This window comes from Stegodyphus dumicola, chromosome X2 (assembly GCF_044657685.1).
Source record: "Stegodyphus dumicola isolate Sdum_Otavi_A_Nest chromosome X2, ASM4465768v1".
NCBI lineage: Eukaryota > Metazoa > Arthropoda > Arachnida > Araneae > Eresidae > Stegodyphus > Stegodyphus dumicola.
Window position 1 is genome coordinate 12,773,028 of NC_140781.1, and position 19,949 is coordinate 12,792,976.

Below are 19,949 nucleotides of genomic sequence, written 5' to 3' on the forward strand. Positions count from 1 at the left end.
TCAAGGCAGAAAGTTTATGCAACTGTGATATTTTTGCGTTGCAAAGACAACGGTGACACCTTTGTAAACTTTCTGTAAAAGTACTATCCAGTCATATTTCACATGCCTTTCTCAAATAAACAACTTTAAAAATCCCCTCCTGTCAAAAAAGAAGGGGGGGTATGTACTTTGCTCTACAGAAAAGAAAAGAAAAATTCATTTTTTTTTTTTTGCATTAAAAAAAAATCAGTATCAAATAAAGTACTTCTGATTCAAGCATGTGATTATAGCTTTCTGCCCTATTTATTTAGAAGAATAATTATAACATTTTAGTTAATCATAGATCGTTGTCTTATTTTCAATATAAGCAATTTCTGTTACTAGTATTTTTATTTTCTTTTGCAAAATCACATTTTAATTGAATAACAATTTTCAACATATATGTTTTATATTTGTCTTCCGACAGCCTTAAACTAAATTCCTATCCATCCACACACATATCTATGAATATGAATTTAGTTTGACTTGTATGCAACTTCTACACTAGGAACAAAGCAACAGCATTAATGTAGAGCTACAGGTACTAAATTAAATTGCTAACAAGATACTAACTTTAAGTATGCGATCCCCTACTCTTAGCTTTCCAGTTCTAGCAGCAGTTCCATTAGGCACAATCTAAAAGCAATAAAATAACAGATTTCATAATATGATCTCAGTATCTAAATGAAAATATTTTTTTAAAATATTACACACAAATTCATAGATTTATTAACAATACATATTTTTTCATGTGACTTTGTTTAAGAAAGGAAAATAAACTTGCTTCTTACCCTAGACACAAAAATACCGGGATTCCCATCGCCGAATGGGAAGCATGATTGATCACAACCTCCCATAATACTCAGACCAAAAGGTCCATTCATTCTGGTCAGCTTTACTTCCTAGAGTAATAAGAACACAATGAAGTACAAAATTACATTTTTGATCTTATTAAAGGTTCAAGGGAAAAAATATCACTTCCCAAATTGGCAAGAATTCTAGACCACTCCCAACCCAAAATCAAGTGAATTTCACACATGAAAGTCTAAGTAGCTAATACTTGAACAAAATGATTTGTCTACATAGTACACAAAATCAGAAATTTTTCATTCTTAAAATAATTATGACATATTCTGAAATACATGCTAAAAAAACTTACAAATGTATCTCTTGCATGCTTTCTTGAGGTAAAATAATAACTTTAGACTGGATGACATGACACACCATGTAAAACTTAGTAAAGAGAACACAATGTTATTTGATGTCAATTTTACTTTAACAGAAACACATGCAGTAACTGAACAGTATCACCTGCTTCAGCTGTAGCTAAATAGAAGAAGACACTTACTACAAACAGGTTATCATATTTGCTGTTCACGGTATTTGTGTTTCACTTGGTTGCAGCTGATGGTGTTAATCACAGAAAGCACTCCTGCTAAAATAAAGCTGATACCAACCCAATAACATTGCATTATCCTTATTCAACTAAATAACTTATTTTATTTTGCATTTTGAAAGTAATTTCTAAATCATTATGAAACAACATGTCAAAACTACATTAACCAAAACTTAGCAACTTCATACATCACTGCCAATTGCTCCCGTTTTACTATTTGGGCGTGTTCTACGATGATATGCATGTTGTAAAGGTACTATTGTAAAAGTACTATGTAAGAGAAATTCTATTCTTAAATTGAGGCAAATATTGCATAAAAACACATCTGAAAATAACAGCTTCCTTATTTAATGACTAATCGTAAAAGTAACATATCAACATCTAACATCAAAAGTCAGCAATGGCTTTTTATAAAAATATTTTGTTTTGACATAAAAAAATAGGAAGATTTGTTCCAAATTTCAGGGCTACAATAGCGTGTCACTAACAAATCATCTAAGATCTACAAGACCTACCAAATTTTGCTAAGACAAAATAACTTAAAATTTTTTTTCTAAATGCCTGGCAAAAACCAGTTTCTAGGATGTCACCACTCAAGATGTCATGAGATCTTTATCTTTTAAATTATTAATATCTAATTAACATAATTCAAAGTTGATTTAAATTATAAATAGTTTATGCATACCTGACTGACGATTTTATGAACATCTGCAACATTAATGTAATTAATAAGATATGTCTAATGCCATATATGACACATGTAATGCAGAATCACTTGATTTTATACTATTAAGTTACCAAGTTAGTGGAACACACGAGGTTATAAGGAATTTCCCCTCCTTTCCGCATGCCTTTGTGGTGTAATGGTAGTATACTTAGTGCATATTCAAGAGGTCCAAGTTCGAGTCCCAGCGAGGGCATGGTACATGTTTCACGTCTACTGCTTTAAAAATCCTAACAACTCTTCACAGGTGCCCAAACTAAAGGGTGGTGGATAATGAGTTTTCATATCCAGGATTTGGCAATTGGGTCCCGTAATCCCCACTTGCCCTTTAAAAGGTGGGATACATACGGTATTTTCTCTCTCCTTCCAGCAGGCCTTCGTGGTGCAATGGTAGCACACTTGGTGCATATTCGAAAGGTCCAAGTTTGAGCGAGGGCATTTCACATTTTTTATGTCTTCTGCTTCAAAAATCACAATTACTCTACATAAAATTACAAACTTTTCCCTTGCAAAAATTAATAGTAATGCAATTAATTGAAATCTGGTGCTAACAGAACTTTTTAACATTTAAATACTGTACGTATTTTTAATTACCACAAGTTAAAAATAAGGGTGTTTCTAAATTTCTAGTTTTATTCACTATCCAATTTTAATCACTTTCCCACCTGTCCCCTCATTAGTCAGGATGAATTTTATCACCAGACACTCTTTTCCAAGTGTCTGGTCTTTATTAACATTGTGTGCATAAAATGAAAGAAATATTTAGAGACTAAAATATTTCACATATTTTTCTTGCTCTAAAAATGTAATGCATTAGATTGTTACTAAGATGAGACAAATTCAGAAACAAAAGGATGAAATCTACAAGATATTTTCAATTAGATATTCAGCTAAGAGTCCATTTAGATTTATATGCCTGTTGCTTTACTTAAATACCTTTTTACAGCAAGGGTAATTCATTATCTGTTCTGGTTGAAGCATATAATTTAAAATTACACCACATACAAAAGTAAAATATCTGCAAGTTAGACCAAGGACCAAGGGAGGGCTCAATTACGAGGCTCATTGGCTTAATGCCTTTATCCCCACATCATCAAAGATTAAATAATTATCATCAAAAAGAGGGTTCTGCAAAGACGTAAATTTAGTGTCTAATTGTTAAAAATACCGTATATGCTCATGTAATGTCTGCACTTTTTTTACTAAAATTACATCACTAAAATGCAAGTGTGGACATTACATGGGTCATTCAAATGTTGTGCTTTTTCTCATGAGTAATTTTGGGTGTAAATTTTATTTCAAACAGCAAAGTTAAGTTCTAAGTGGAAAAAATGGCATAAGTAATAAAGTATCAAATTTAAAGTTGTTTAATAGCTCCCTAAAATTTACAAACTCAGTTTCTTCCATCCACATATATAAATAAATAACCCTGTTTATAATCAACACTCGGCGAATATTAGTTCGCACAGGAGCACAATGAAGAAAATGGCATAAGTAATAAAAGTATCAAATTTAAAAGTTGTCTAATAGCTACCTAAAATTTACAAACTCACTTTCTCCCACCCACATATATAAATATATTACTCTGTTTATATAAACACTCGGCACATATTAGTTTGCACAGGAGCACAATATAGAGGCACAAATTAACCAACATTTGTAATTTTAATATTTACTTTTACACAAATTAAATAAGCATTGGTTCTTTTAACATCTTGCACACATTATTTAAAAAATAATCTGTTACTGGGCATATCATATGATCATAGTCAGTAGGCACATGACAAGCATAGTCACTGGGCATTTTTTGACATACTGTCATATACCGGCAAAACGAAAATCCATTTTGTTTCATCATTTGTTGCAACCAGCCTTGACTTACCTGGAATTCCAATATAGGAATGTCTTCTTCTAATGCTGCAGCAAGCACTCTTATTTGGCACATTTCCCATGTTACTGTGTACCCTCAAGCATGCATATCATGAATATACGCAACTACTTTTTTTTCTAAGTTCAGAAACTTACATTTCGAATCTCGAAACGAATGTCGTTTTGTTTGTTGTTGCCAGTTGATCACGCTGTCTGCTCCAATTGTGCACATACTTTTCATCCACCTTATATACTGCTGCTGCTGCTATTTTTCCATTTTCCTGCATAAATTCTGCAACTTTCAGTTTAAAAGCAACTGCAACTTTCAGTTATAGCTGCTGTATTTTTCCATTTCAAGCACTCTACTTGCTAACTACCACAAATTCCAAATCATACTATGAATGAAAAGAGAAAGTTGAAACATGTAAATGCTCCGAGTAAGGAGGGGAAAGTAATTTCATAACAAAACAGTATTTCTTGGAAGCCAGTATGGTGAAAACCTGTTTGGACTGCCTTCATTTATTATTATCGCATCTGCTGAGTGGATTGCTGACGACGATGTTATGACTGAATAACAGCTGCACCAGAATGCAAAGACAGTCTCTGCTTTCCATCCTAGTGTCAACCAAAGACAAAACAAATGCGTATTCTTTCTTTAAAGATGTTTATTGACTAGTGTTATTGACTGAAAGGAAAAAGCGATGTTCAAAAAATACATTTTAAAGTAAGAAATTCTTTAGTTTTTTGGGTGCAGACATTGTGTGGGTCACTTTTTTTTACATAAATTTTATCTCTTAAGTTGGGGTGCAGACATTTATGGTAACAAATGGTAAACTGCCTTCCACAGTGAAAAAAAAGGTAAAAACACTGAAGGCCTTAATTTAGTAATTTTGAGATCAAATAAAGGGCCAGAATCAATTTTGAAGGGTTACATCAAGAATTTTGAAAAGATTCGATATTTCCTTGATCAATGGTCATATGGTGTTAACAACACAAGAGAGACACCACTCACGAAGGGTCATTTATGTCGCAAGTGTTACGCTCTGTGAGTTACAGTATTTTAGTCCTGAGCCTCACATCTGTTTCTAAACAAACAAATTAGTAAATTAAAACTTTTTACAATATTTAAAATATAAATATAAAAAATACAAAAAGCTCTACTTACTTCTATAATAGGTGCTTTTGTAGAATGGCTATTATTGGTTATTCTTGTCAATGTTGTTTCACTATATGATGACTTTGTCAGCACTTCTGAAGTGTGTCCAACAGCTTTAGTGGGAGGTGGAAGTTCAGCTGTCAATGGCACATATGGCCTAGGCTTCTGAATTGTCACTTTTACAACCGGACCTTCATATTTATCTGTAGTATCATGACAGGCAGTCTGAATGAGTGAATTTAGTGTTGCTGGTTGCACAACATCTGGGAAACTTTTAAATGATGCACGTGATAGGCTCATGGGTGTAGATGTCATTTCAGGCTCAAATGTAGGATGTTTATGATTAAGCTGGACACACTCATCTGAAGGTAAAACAGGTAATTGCCTTGAACCCAAAGAATATGATTTATTGCAAAGCTTCTTTGTAACATCATTCAGTGGAATACAACTGACAGCAGTACAAAGATTATTATTTGGAACATCTGGATTAGAAGAATGGCTTTCATATGCATTTGGCATTGATGAATTACCCATTTTATTCTGTACATGAACATGAGATGCTTGTTGACTATTGGCCATGGTAGTTGAACTTGTTAATGAATCTGGTTTCTAAAATAAAATGAAAAATCTAAAATAATTCTAAAATTTAATAATTAATTTCTAAAATATAATAGGAATATCACTCTGATGAAGGCAGTTAATTTATACTAATTTTCATATTAATAAAGAATACCTATTTGAAGAATTCTTAAAATCAGAATTAAGAAAAGCTATTCAGAAGCCAAACTTACTAATTTACACAAAGAATACAGTACATACGATTAAACAGTCCACTTACTTCAAAATGAATATCTCTTTCTCTTAGGATTTGGAATTTAATGGTGTTCCCAGCATTTCTCAAAACTTGCACAGCACTATAATGATCTATGTCAGTCAATGGAACATCATTAACCTACATATAAGCAACATTTAAAAATACAAACTTACATAAAAATATGTAATGTTTCTATGTCAATTTATACAACAAAAAGGAAAGGAAATAAAATTTATACAGCAAAAAGTCCAAGATATAGAATCATCAGGACTTCGGTATCGAAAAATAAATTGTGTCTTGTTATTTTTCTACCACAACTCCTGGTTTTTCTTCATTATGCATCTCACACAGTAAAGCATTTTCAAGTTATTACATGACAAAGAACCAATGCCAGTATATATATATATATATTGTTTTTTATAACAGCCATTTGAAGCTGCTGGCCATAAAAGTGGATAGTTTACGAAATAATGAAGCTTTTAAGACCTTAAAAAGGAATCAAAATTTAAATTTAATTTTTTTATTTTAAGTCTTTCTTTGTTTTTAAGTTGTTTAAACGAACCAAATTTTCTTGTTTGTGTGCTATTTTTTGTTTTTTTGAGTTAATTAGAATGAATGAGTTCAGAGTTTTTAAAAGAGATTTTAAAAGGCTTGCAACCATTTGAACCAGTTTTTTTTTTCAGTTTGTTATGTTTCATTTTTCTAACTTTTTTGTTATTCGGGGCCCGAGCCTGGTTTCGCAGGAGCATTTGATGTTTTATGGCTTTAAAAAATTAAGAATTGTCTGTTTTTTTTTTAAGATTAAGAATTTTAAAATTAAGAACCGAGTGTTTCTTTTTGGGGCACAGCTGGCTCGTTGGCTGCATTGTTTTGTGTTAGACGGGCCTTCCCTTTGTGGCCTTATGGCTGATATGAATCGGCTAGGGGGGTCGGGGCTGCGCCCACAACAACAACAACACACCATAACTATGACTTAAAACATCAATATGTGGCAAATTCTCTTTGGTAAAATGTCGCAAAGATTTTATTTCTTCAAACAAATATTATCCGTCAGCATCCTTTCCATTAACATTTTTAGTATCCATTAACTTTTGTTCTAATCCTTTACAATGCTTTAAAATTTCATTGTCACTGTGTCTCAATTATTAAAACACATAATTGTCTTATTGCTTTTTATTATTTCTTAAATTTTAAAAACTAAGCAATGATAACACATTTTTTATGTAAAATATAAAAATTAGAAAAATATATTCAAATATTGATTCTCCTAGCTTTAGCAGCTACAAACGCGCGTATCAATTCCTTTATATTTAATTTATCCAAAATTTGGCTCTCTTTGGATATCCAACAAGTCCGATAATTTCTCCGGCGCCATCGTAGATGGCATGTAGTTTTTTATACTTTTAAATTTTGAAAAACTTCGTTCTCTAGTAGCCACTGAAATTCTCAGGATTAAAAAAATCCGTAAAGGCTATTGCAGTATTTGGAAATGTATCGGTAAGATTGTTTTCATAAATATAATTTAGGGCCCACCAGTGGCCGAGCGGCAAAGATGCTGAACAGTGGTAGTTCGGTATGAGGTTCAAATTCCGCGAATGGGCTGTCCGCATGGACGGTTTTGTGTTTTTCCCCATGTGTAACGTGTATACGATACAGTTCCCCTTAGAAAGTCCTCCACGAAGGCATCCCTTCCCTTAGGCAGATAGCCCTCAAGGCTTTGTCATAATCACACACACACACACCATAACTATGATTTAAAATATCAATACATAACCAAATCATCTTTGGTAAAACGTCGCAAAGATTTTATTTCTTCAAACAAATATAATCCGTCAGTATCCTTTTCATTAACTTTTTTAGAATCCATTAACTTTTTTTCTAATCCTTTACAATGCTTTAAAATTTCATTGTCACTTCAGTTTTTTTAAATTAGGTATATACTGTACTACCTTGAAGTAATTGTAATGTTCTTTTAATTGATTGAATATTTCAGTAATTGAAGAAATAGTAGTGTCTAATACTATACTGCAAAATTCAAACTTAAATTTTTGTCTCGGATTTTTGATTGGTTTGTTCATCTTGATGTAGTTTCTTTTTAAAACAGTTTCGACTTAAAAACCTGTTTCGAAAAAAAAAAACCCTGATTTTGTTTAAACCTGTTTCGAAAGTCAGTATCCACCCCCAAACCATCAGCAACGATACTTGCATTGGCAATTGCGTGTTCATACGCTTCATTAGGTCTACGATTATTGAGTTCTGATATAAGAATTTGTAAATTGTCAGTCACGATTTGTAAATGACATTTAGAGTTTTGCATTATTTCATTTACCACATTTACTAAATTTAAAATATCGTGCCAGATGTTAATGGAAAAAATGATGGTTAAAAATAATGGATGGTTAAACGTCAAACCATGTGAATCAACTCTTTTGATTGAGTTCTTAATTCTATGTCTCTTGTTTGATCTTGAATATTTATGAATGCTTTCAAATTTCCCGTCAAATCGTTTTCTCCGATCTTCCGTTGCGTCTTAAACAGAAGCCCAAAGCCTGAATTCTACTTTCCCATCTGGTGTTGGACACTGGTTTTAACCCCTTCGCGCCAACTGTCACGTCTACGTGCCAGTCTACACACTCACCTCCCGGCTGACATGCAGGCATGCCAGAGCATTTTCCCGTTCTCAACTGACTGTCATGTATTTGTGCCAGTGTCCTAGTATGTTTGAAAAACTATAATTTCTGCCACAAGATGGCACTGTATGACCATATGGTTTCAGATACATGTACATTAGACCTTCTACTCAAAATGAGAGAAGCATGACTCACATGCACGTATTTTTGATTATATAAACATATGGGGAAATAAATGTTTCCGAATGGCGTGATTTATGACGTCTCTTTAAATCACACATTATTCGCACGTGGTAGTTGTTTACTGTAAGTAGAGAAGTTTTATTTGCACTAAAGCGTTGGGTATTTCGGTTTGCAGTTAAGTTTTTAGAAAATAATTAGATCTTGTTAGACGTGAATTCTTTCTGTTTTTACCGTTGCAATGTCGAAGCGTCGAAAATGTTTAACAGAGCATGAAATAGCAGAAATGATGCAAAATATTTCAGATATTGATTCTGAAAGATTAACTGAAAGACATTTTCCAAAACTTTGTTCAGAAGAGACTGATAAGAAAATGAGACGACGATGCTTCGTTTGCTCACATTCCCGGAAAAATTCTCCAAAACGACAAATGAGTTATTACGAGTTCAAGGAATGTAACGTACGACTGTGTGTAGATTCCTGTTTTCAAATTTTTCATAAGAAAAGAGAATTTTAAGTAATATATTTAGTTTTCAGATTTTTAATGTTAAAAGTCATAAAATGGTGAGTAATGAAAATAAAATGTGTAAAATATGCATTTAAACAAGAAATAAGGTAATTAAAGTATATAGTATAAAAATATCTATAAAGCATAAGCCATTTAAATACTCTATAGAGCATCATTAAACAATGCGTTGATACTTCGGAAATTTCATGGATTTAGGCTTATAAGCAAAAAAGCCCCCGGCTGTGGACAGATGCTCGCGTAAGACACTGCGGGCCTCCGCGATAAGCACGAGTTTGCGCTACCCGACGCGAAGGGGTTAAAGTAAATGTTTCATCCTACTGCTTCTCCTCCTGCTGCTCCTCAATAAGGAGGAGCAACAAAGGGAGGAGCAGCCGGAGGAGGAGCAGCAAGAGGAGGATCAGCCGGAGGAGGACAGGGTTGCCACTCAAACACGAGAATGAAATTCCCCGACTTTTCCAGGTATGTTTCGAGAAAATTCCGGTCTATCCGTGTAATGTACATTGGCTGTGCTAAGAGGTATATTAAATATAGTATTACTTGTATTGTGTAGCAAATTAACTTAATTATTCAATAAATCCCAGAGGACATTTATTATTAATTATTCTTGGTACACTTTGTTTACTTTTCCACTTATGAAACTTAATAAAATTTAAGATATATACATTGGATAACAATTGTAGGTTTTATTTAATTATTACTCATGATCATCACCAGTTCAACACGAGGCTAATTCGGTTCTGATAAATCACAATGCAATGCTAAATAGTTAGGTTAGATTTTAGGTAAATTTAATTTGTATGAGGTGTCTTCTTAAAAGGCATTTTAACACTTGAAAACACAAATATAATTATAATAGGAGTTGTTTTCTCCACTGAAGATTGAGATTAGAATCTGCCCAATGTGGAATAAAATAAGTCTTTTTTTGCAGACATTCTGCAGCTAAATGAAAGAAAGAAATCTATTTAATGATATTTTTTAATAAATTGAGGTATTTTATATTTATTTCGCAGTATACATAAGGAAAAAATATGTGCATTAAATTTCGTGATGGTATGTCATCATACTGCTAGAATTAATTTCAGGATTATGCCAGAGAAAATTTCCTGAAATTTGGAAATATTATTTACTAATGATAAATAAATTTAGAGGAAGAAGCAACATTAAATGATATGAATAACATACAAATAAAGATAATTACTTAAAAATTGAATTAGAATAATCAACAATATTTTAGCGAATATAGTTATATTACTTGGTTAGCCTAGATGACTGATTACATTTTTTTTTATTTTACTGCAAAATGACAAGGTATTTATTAAAAAGAAAAGGTTTAAAAAGATTTTGCGGTAAAATCCTACTATACGGTACGGTCTTCGCACGATTTTGAAAACTGTCGCCAAGAACAAAATGACCCGTTTACTGCTCATGATCATGTCAAGAAATGTTCTTTGACAAAAAACTACGAAAATCCGTTTTTAAATTATTGCGAAAAATCCAAGAAGAAACGTTTTATCAAAGAACGTTTTTTCTTGGATTTTTCGCAATAATTTTAAAAACTGATTTTCGTAGTTTCCTTTTTCCTTCAAAATAATTAATCCATGAATTAATTTACTTGCACCAAAAAATATCTTCTTTTCCTTTAGAGTTTAAAGAAATTTTAAACAATATTCATTTTATGAACTCTTGATAACATGACCTTCGAACTTCGACACCGGTTTCGAACTTTGGCGACAGATATATCGCGCATGCACAGCTGTTTCCCTCTATGATGGAACGGAGCCACCTCTGTTCGAGAGAGGTTTTCCTTCTTTACAATACATATTCTTTGATTCTAACCTTCATGGTACCGTATACTAGGATTAAACCCATTTTGTTTTATACGAGAACAGGTACTTTCTTTAGTTCGTGCACTGCACATGCGATTCTCGAGGTTACTGGAAGCCAAAAGTTGCGGGAAACTTGCTTTGCCTTTCTGAAAGACAATCAAATCGGAGCTGCGAAAATTGGCTCTACGCCAGCTGCCCGAATGACACACGTGATACACAATTCGCCAAAAAAGTGATCTCTTCCGACGTCGGCGCAAAACTCGCCTTTTTTGGCAGGATCGTTGTATAAAATTCCCTGACTTTTCCAGATTTTGACTAAAACACTTAAATTCCCTGAATTTTTTTTTTCCTGAATTTCCGAATTCCCTGACTTTTTCCGGTTTTCCAGGTAGCTTGGCAACCCTGGGAGGGGGAGCAGTGGGAGGATGAGCAACCGGAGGGGGAGCATCAGAGGAGCGGCGGGAGGAGAAGCAGCAGGAGGAGGAGCAGCAGCATGAGGAGTAGAAGCATGAGGGGGAGCAGCAAGAGGAGGAACAGCGGGAGGAGGAGCAGCAAAAGGAGGAGCAACAGGAGGAGCAGCAGGAGTAGCAGCAAGAGGAGTAGCAGACGGAGGAGGAGCAAGCGGAAGAGGAGCAGCCAGAAGAGAAGCAGCATGAGGAGGAGCAGCAAGAGGAGGAGCATTAGGAAGAAGAACAGAAGAAAGAGGCGCAGCAGCAGGAGGAGTAGGATGAAACATATATTCGTGGGCAGAAATAATTATGCTTCGGCGCCCACGTGCCATTCGAGACCAGCCATTTTGCCATGTGCCACCCGCGGTCCGCCATTCTATAATTGTAAATACTAATGTTGTAATTTTAAAGATAATATTGTAAAATTTAAACGATAAATATCGCACCTGCTTTTGGAGAAGGGGAGAGGAGTGTTCTTAAAATTATTTTTATTACATTCAATATTTTGTAACTTGAAATTTTGGTTGCAATTGATGTCACACATTTGAAATATTTTCGCCTTGGAACAACATATTGGCCTGCTAGGTTGACTGCTGTTTTCGAAGCAAAAATGTTTGACATCTGTATCAAGACTGGTGATATAAAAACAGCTACAGCAATTGAAAATTTACCGAAACACACTCGCAGTTTAGTCCTTTGATGGTTATTGCGACTGCAATTAAAATTACAGGAAAGGGGAATAAAATGTGTTATAATATATAAAAACTGACAGTTAATATTTTAACTCTGTTTCGAAGTAATTTAATTTGTAGACAAGTTTATTTGGCTATGTAAAATAACACAGCACTCAAAACAAGAACGTCCTTTAAAAAAAAGGAAAACAAAAAAGTCTGAAAGGATTTAGATTGTAATTTTGCATCAGAAAGTTAGTTAAGGTTTTTCCTGTTGTCGCTGAGCTCGAAGTTTATCTGCCTTCTCTTGGATGCACTCTTCCTGCCACAACTACTTTTGCCTTTTTATAGCCATTATTAGTTTATTGTTGGTATTGTTATTTAATAAAAGAAATGCAAAACCTCACTTGTTCCACCAGATAGGTCATGAGGCTTGCAGAAGTACGGAAATAAGCTATAATACAGATGAATAAGACAACACAATAATATATGATGCCTAGATCTGGAGAGAATAATGAATATATTGTTCCGATTTGGTATTTAATTAGCAAGTTTTAGTAGAATTTTAATTAAAATCGTTTTATTTTCCCATGTAATGCAGCGCGTGATGAGTTTTAAGAGAAACTACGCCGGAAAAGTAAAAATACTGGAGCACGAGCATTTAATGATAGATATCTGGTAATTTACGAGTATATTTAAATTGAATAAATGTCATCGACTACTGTGTTAGCTGTGACAGTAATTCTAATCTTTTGCTTTACAGAAATCTCGAGAAAATGGAAATTACCAGAACCTTCTGGTGCACGATTAAAAAGTTTTAAAACACCAGAGAGAAATATCTCAGTGGCGAATTTGCAGTGAATTTACCTTGACTGTAGCGAATTTGCAGTGAGATCGGATTAGCTTTCTCTGAGGTTTGGATTGTGTTTCATTTGATGCTTTAGTAGTTTAAAATGTAACTACTGCGTGATATTATTATTATTATTATTATTATTATAACACACCAGAGAACAGGGGCTCCATTGCCTTGCAGTCTAGCAGGCTGCATTACATGGATTAAAGCCTCTGCCTCCGGAAGTTCAGATGGCAATTACTGAGTCTTAAAACAAAGAGATACATGGGCAAACAAGGACAGTGTGCAACAGAGGTTTCAATACATAGTCTGGATTTACAATAGTTTTCTTCTAATACATACGTCATACATTTATCATAGCTTATTTATAATCAGTCCTTTGTGACATACTTCAGCCATTCATATTGATTTCAGACATGCAATTTTACACAGTTCTATAAAAATTCCTGTGATCAGGGTTACAATTACTGTTTTCAGAAAAATAAATAGTCTGCATAAACATACATCTTAGCTATACAATTATAAGACATTCCTTATTCAGACAATTATATACAATTTAACATTAGAGTCTTAGGAATACAATGAAAACATTGGTACACCAGTCAATTTTAAGCCAAATTCTTTTTTTTTTTTTTCAAAAAAACCTTCCTAAATAGCTATATAGGACGTAGAGTTTAATTCTAAAAACCTCTAAATGCATCTTACCGTAAGATAGCAGAATTATGTTAGATTTGCAGCATACCTTAAGCAAAGTTCCTATTAATCATTACTATTAACTTCTTTAACCTATCAATACTTGAATACTGCTGTTGCAATTTAAACCCAGAGTATCAATTAGTTACATGAGAACTATACACCACAGTATTTGTGATATTTTAGTAAATATTTTACCATTCTATTAAGCTTATATTCAACTCATACTTCAAATACAAATCAAACAAAAAAAATTTTTTATAATATATATATATAGTATATATACATACACATACAAGTGAGTTCAAGAGACAGTTAATAATGGAATATACAATGAATAGAACACAAAAATCAAACTGCAAATACTTATATACAGTTATTACCACTATACAATTGCTGTACATGGCAATAATACTACCTTTTCTTTTAAAGCACTAATGTATACAGGACTAAATAACACAGTATTTATGATACTACATTACATACAGTTACCATTCTATTAAATATATATTCAACACAGATTATTCATTTACAAACTAATGGCATGATATTGTGATATTGTATGCATATCTAAGAGCAAAAATCCATAATTGTGTTTTATTTGTTGTGATAAGAATCAATTTTGGCGCCCCACTGGCCCAGGCGCCCTTTGTGCGGTGAACAATTTTGCCATACCCACATGGCGGCCCTGACCGAATTACACCTCAGGGTTCCCATCCTTTGCCAGAAAGTGTTCAAGCTATTATCAACTACAAATGACCAGAACCTATTCATGAACTTATAACTTTTCTTGGAATACTTAATTTTTTATCATCGTTACCTAAAAGATGCAGCAAAGAACCAGACATTGTTACATGAGTATCTTTCAAGGAAGCTAAAAAGAGGGACAAACGTAAATATCAATGGACTGAAGAAGCTGGAAAATAGTTTGAAAAGGGCCACAATGATCAGGTGAACACTGCACTGTTGCCTTTTCCCAATACTGAACTACCACTGACATTATTTACAGATGTTTCAGATATGGCAATCAGCTCAGTGTTGCAACAATATGAAGACTCATCTTGGAAACCAATAACATTCTGTTTTTAATTAAATGATACTCAGCAAAAATATAGTAACTATGACATTAAACTGTTCAGCATTATCTAGAAGAAAGAGTATTTACAATTTATATCAATTAGTTACATGAGAACTATACACCACAGTATTTGTGATATTTTAGTAAATATTTTACCATTCTATTAAGCTTATATTTTAATATTAAAAAAAATATGTATTATTTTTTTAATATATATATATAGTATATATACATACACATACAAGTGAGTTCAAGAGACAGTTAATAATGGAATATACAATGAATAGAACACAAAAATCAAACTGCAAATACTTAGATACAGTTATTACCACTATACAATTGCTGTACATGGCAATAATACTACCTTTTCTTTTAAAACACTAATGTATGCAGGACTAAATAACACAGTATTTATGATACTACATTACATACAGTTACCATTCTATTAAATATATATTCAACACATATTATTCATTTACAAACTAACGGCATGATAGACTAGAAGAGAAACACGCTAATGTGACAATCAAAATCGTAAAAAACAACTTTATACGAGGGCTATCCAGAAAGTAGATTACGTTTTGGAATAAAAAAATAAACAAAGTATAGGAAACAAATTTTATTATATACAGATGAAAGCCACACTCAAATACTACTTTTCTACATAGTCACCATACAAATTAAGGCATTTATCGTAGCGATGTATGAGCTTGGAAATTCCTTCGTCGAAAAATTCGGCCGCCTGCACCTTCAACCACTTCGTTACCTCTTCTTGCAGCTGTGCGTCGTCATCAAAACGCTGCATAGCCAGCCACTTCTTCATTGCTGGGAATAGGTGGAAGTCGCTCGGTGCCAGGTCGGGACTGTACGGCGGATGAGGAAACAACTCCCACTTAAAAGATTCAAGAACTTTACGAGTGACATTTGCCGTGTGGGGCCGGGCGTTGTCGTGAATCAACAAGATCTTAGAGCTCAACATTCCTCTGCGCTTGTTTTGAATTGCTCTTCTGAGTTTTTGGAGAGTTTGGCAATACCTTTGAGAGTTTATTGTAGTGCCTCTTTCCAGGAAGTCCACCAAAATTACACCTTTTCTGTCCCAAAAAACAGTCGCCATCATCTTCCTTGCCGACATTGTTTGCATGCATTTCTTGGGTTTTTGGGGAGAACTTGTGTGCCCCCACTGCATTGATTGCAATTTCGTTTCACAGTTCACATGTTTCACCCATGTTTCGTCACCAGTAACGATGCGATCGAGTAAAGAGTCACCATCCTTATGGTAAGCGTCCAAAAAGTTCAACGCTGCAGCCATTCGCTGATTTTTGTGGTCCTCTGTCAAGATTTTTGGAATCCATCTTGCACAAAACTTGTGGTAACCAAGCTTTTCGCTGATGATTTCGTGCAACAAACTTCGCGAAATTTGTGGAAAACTCAAAGAAAGTTCTGTTATTGTGAAATTTCGATTTTCACGGACTTTAGCATCGACTTTTTCGAGAAGTTCGGCGGTCACTATGCTGGGTCTCCCACTTCGATCTTCGTCGTGAACATTGGTTCGGCCATTTTGAAATCTTATGACCCACTGACGCACTCCACCTTCAGTGATAATGTTGTCCCCATACACTTCACGAAGCTGCCGATAGATTTCTATCGGTTTACAGTTTTTTGCAGTCAGAAACCTTATTACTGAGCGCACCTCGCAGCTCGCGGGATTTTCAATTAACGCAGACATTTCAAACCGTCACAGTATCTGAACGGAGCACAGCACGAACCTCTCACTAGCACGGCTAGATGCAGATTGAGCTGCGCAACGCTCTGACCCCAAGATGGCCGTGCTAGCCCCGCCCCTAGCGGACACAGACGGAAACGTAATCTACTTCCTGGATGGCCCTCGTATTTAGCGTAGGTATAATGAAACACTCAATCGATTTCGAGGGCAGCTAAAGGTCCCTCCTCATCAGGAGAAAGAAATACATAGAAAGAAGAAAATAGGAGAAGGAGTCACAGAAACACGTAGTGCTTATCAGCACTGCACGTGGTTATAACTAGATTTTTAATCAGAGTTGCACTGGCCGCCTACTTTTACTGAGCCAGGCTGTCTGATCAAGCATAAAGAAATATTAGCGAAGTTAAAATAGGGAGCGAGGGGCAAATGCACATTACGCTCAAAATCTGAACTTCAAATAATGGAAAGCAACCACTGAACGGATTTTTATACCCTCTTGTAGTACCAAGTGCGAGGAGGTAACGCCATCTATCGGCAAAAATTGAATTAAGATAGTAGAATTTTAAAGGCATTAGGAAGGACTGGATTGGACTTCAAATCATTAACTAAACTTTCTAAATCTTTGTGAATGTGAAAAGCCTCAAGAAAATCCAATTCGCCTATGGAAGAAGCCTTTTGGATGATTTTTGCAGACCCAAACTCAAAATTATGGTTAAAAGTCCAGCTATGATACGCTATTGAAGACTTGTTAATTTCGCCTTTTTTGACATAAGATTCATGTTCCTTGATACGAAACTTCAACGCTCTTTTTGTTTGGCCAATATATCTTAAACCACACTGACATGATATACTATAAATTCCCCAAGAATTCAAGACAGAAACGCAATCTTTTAGAATCGAAGGGTGAATTTTATTAATAGGGGAGAAACCGACTTGAAAATTGAATTTCTGGAGAATCCGTGCAATTTTATAGCTAACAAAAGGATAAAATGGAAGCAGGACAAGGTCATTAATATTATTTCTAACAGTGGAATGTCTTCTTTGATGGGAATCTGAAAATTTTTTGACGGCTTTATCAATAATCACGGGAGAAAATCCACGGTCAATCGCAACTGCTCTCAAATAATTAAGTTCATTGGTAAGCAAAGATTCAGAGGAACAAACTTTTAGCGCGCGGAAAACATAATAGTAAAAGGAAGCCATTTTTTGCTTAACAGGGTGGCATGACTTGGCATGGGGTGGTAAACAAACTGCAAAGGGTTTACGGTACACAGTGGTGCTAAAATCGGTTTCATTGCGGATTATAAGAATATCGAGGAAGGGGAGGGAATTGTTGGATTCAATTTCAAGAGTGAATTGGATGGCTGGATCAATTGAATTCATAATAGATAGAATCTCGGATAAATCCTCTTTATAACCGTCAAAAAGTGCGAAAGTGTCGTCAACATACCGAATCCAAAGACGAAAAGATAATTTATCAAATAATTTCATCTCAAAATAGTGCATATAAATGTCAGCAAGTACCGGACTGAGAGGATTACCCATAGCCAATCCTTCAACTTGACGAAAATATGCATTTTTGGCAGCATTGGAAACAGACAGCATTGGAAATTTTTGTTAACAACCTCCAGGAACAAATGGGAGTTACCAGACCCAGACAAATTCATAAAAATTCTTCTGAACGAATTTATACATAAAGACTTAAAAAACTGTTCTCGCGTGTTTCAGCGAATAGATCGGGTGAAGAGACATTTGGAACCACCTTACGAAGGAGCATTCCCTGTTATTGATTGCAAAGAAAAATATTTTATGATTAGCATAAAAGGAAAACATAGTAATGTACCCCTGGATCGCTTGAAACCTTATGTTTCAGCTCAAGAAAATTCTCAGTAAAAAATGCCTGACAACAGCAAACTGCAGAGACCGAACTCAAATTCAGATATGGATCAAAAACATTCTCGCACAAGTAGAACTATGTAGTCATCAAACAAGTTGAACAAGTAGAATGTAAAATTAAAAATTTTCTATTACAGATTGAACAGACTGTTATAGTCCTATAATATTTGTAAAAAATAATTTCCTGAAGAACTACAATAAATGTTCTAATTTGGTCCTTTTTATGCAGAAATGCACAAATATAGACCATATTGATAATATGGTTTAAATTTAATTAAATATATCTCAATGTTATCAGTATAGCTATCTATATATTTCATAGTTAACCATCTATAAGAAAATATGGAGTTCTTACATTAAAACGTAGCATAAATAAATATTATTTCTAATATTATTTGGCTTAGAATTAAAAAAAGCCTAAATGAAATTACTCACTTTCAGAATTTTATCATCTACTTTCAAGCCAGCTTTATCCGAAGGGCCTCCTTCAGTAATTTTAGATATAAATATCCCCTGAAAAGGGAACATAAATTTACATCATACAAATACAGCAGCATTACAAGAAAAAAAAGGAACTCAAAGATCTTACTTCATCATCATCTTTATATGGAGGTGACCCCTTTCCACCAGCTATACTCAAACCTAAGCCACTTGGCTCGCGCTGAACATACACATCATAAATGTCAAAAGGAATTTTATGATTACCTGGCAAGATGAGAAAGTAAGCTATTCCTTAAACCATGAAAAATTTAACAAATAATACTAGAATATACAAAATATTCATAAAAAATACTTTTAAGGAACTTCAGTATTATTAGCTGCATAAAACAAAATATGTTTATGTAAAATGCACATAAATTTAACATACCAAATTGTTTCTGATAATCTGAAAGACATTCCGATTCAAACGAAACACTTGTTTTGCTGTTGGACAAACAGTTTTCTCTTATGAATTCATGCTATCAAATAAACAAACATTAACTGTATTATATGCTGTACTAGTTAACTAGGTTTAAATAATTAGCAGGAATAAATTCCAGTCACATAAATCTTTGAATACAAATTTCTTACTTTTATGCACATAATTTACAGAGCCATCCAATAAAGAAATAACTATCCTAGCTTATTTTTCAAAACAAATTCCCAATTTTTGTATAAATTTAGGGAGCAACTAGAAAATAAAACATATTGTTTTGACTGCTAACGACTCTCTGCAGTGGCCAAAATAAGACTCATCATGAAATTTGTAACTGGCAAAATAAAAAACAATAATTATGGATATCTCTACATATTTTAATCATAATACATAATTTCTTGTGTTTAACTAATGAAAGCATAATGAATAAGGAATTTCTGCTCTGTGCAACCACATAAAATAATAGACATTCAATATTGTTAAAGCCCTTTCATCCACAGCATTTAAAAAAATCTAGTAAAATTTTCTTTT

General features: G+C 33.9%; 1 protein-coding gene across 1 annotated transcript in view; it reads right to left on the reverse strand.

Moving 5' to 3' along the window:
• LOC118188835 (protein scribble homolog) overlaps positions 1–19,949 on the reverse strand; it is a 148,248-nt gene that overhangs the window by 38,561 nt on the left and 89,738 nt on the right. Inside the window, exons 15-21 of the mRNA XM_035359352.2 lie at positions 19,371–19,461; positions 19,092–19,207; positions 18,938–19,015; positions 6,002–6,115; positions 5,173–5,772; positions 810–920; positions 592–654 (exon numbers count right to left, since the gene is read on the reverse strand). Of these exons, the coding sequence (XP_035215243.1) occupies positions 592–654; positions 810–920; positions 5,173–5,772; positions 6,002–6,115; positions 18,938–19,015; positions 19,092–19,207; positions 19,371–19,461 (1,173 nt within the window). The remainder of the gene's footprint in view (positions 1–591; positions 655–809; positions 921–5,172; positions 5,773–6,001; positions 6,116–18,937; positions 19,016–19,091; positions 19,208–19,370; positions 19,462–19,949) is intronic.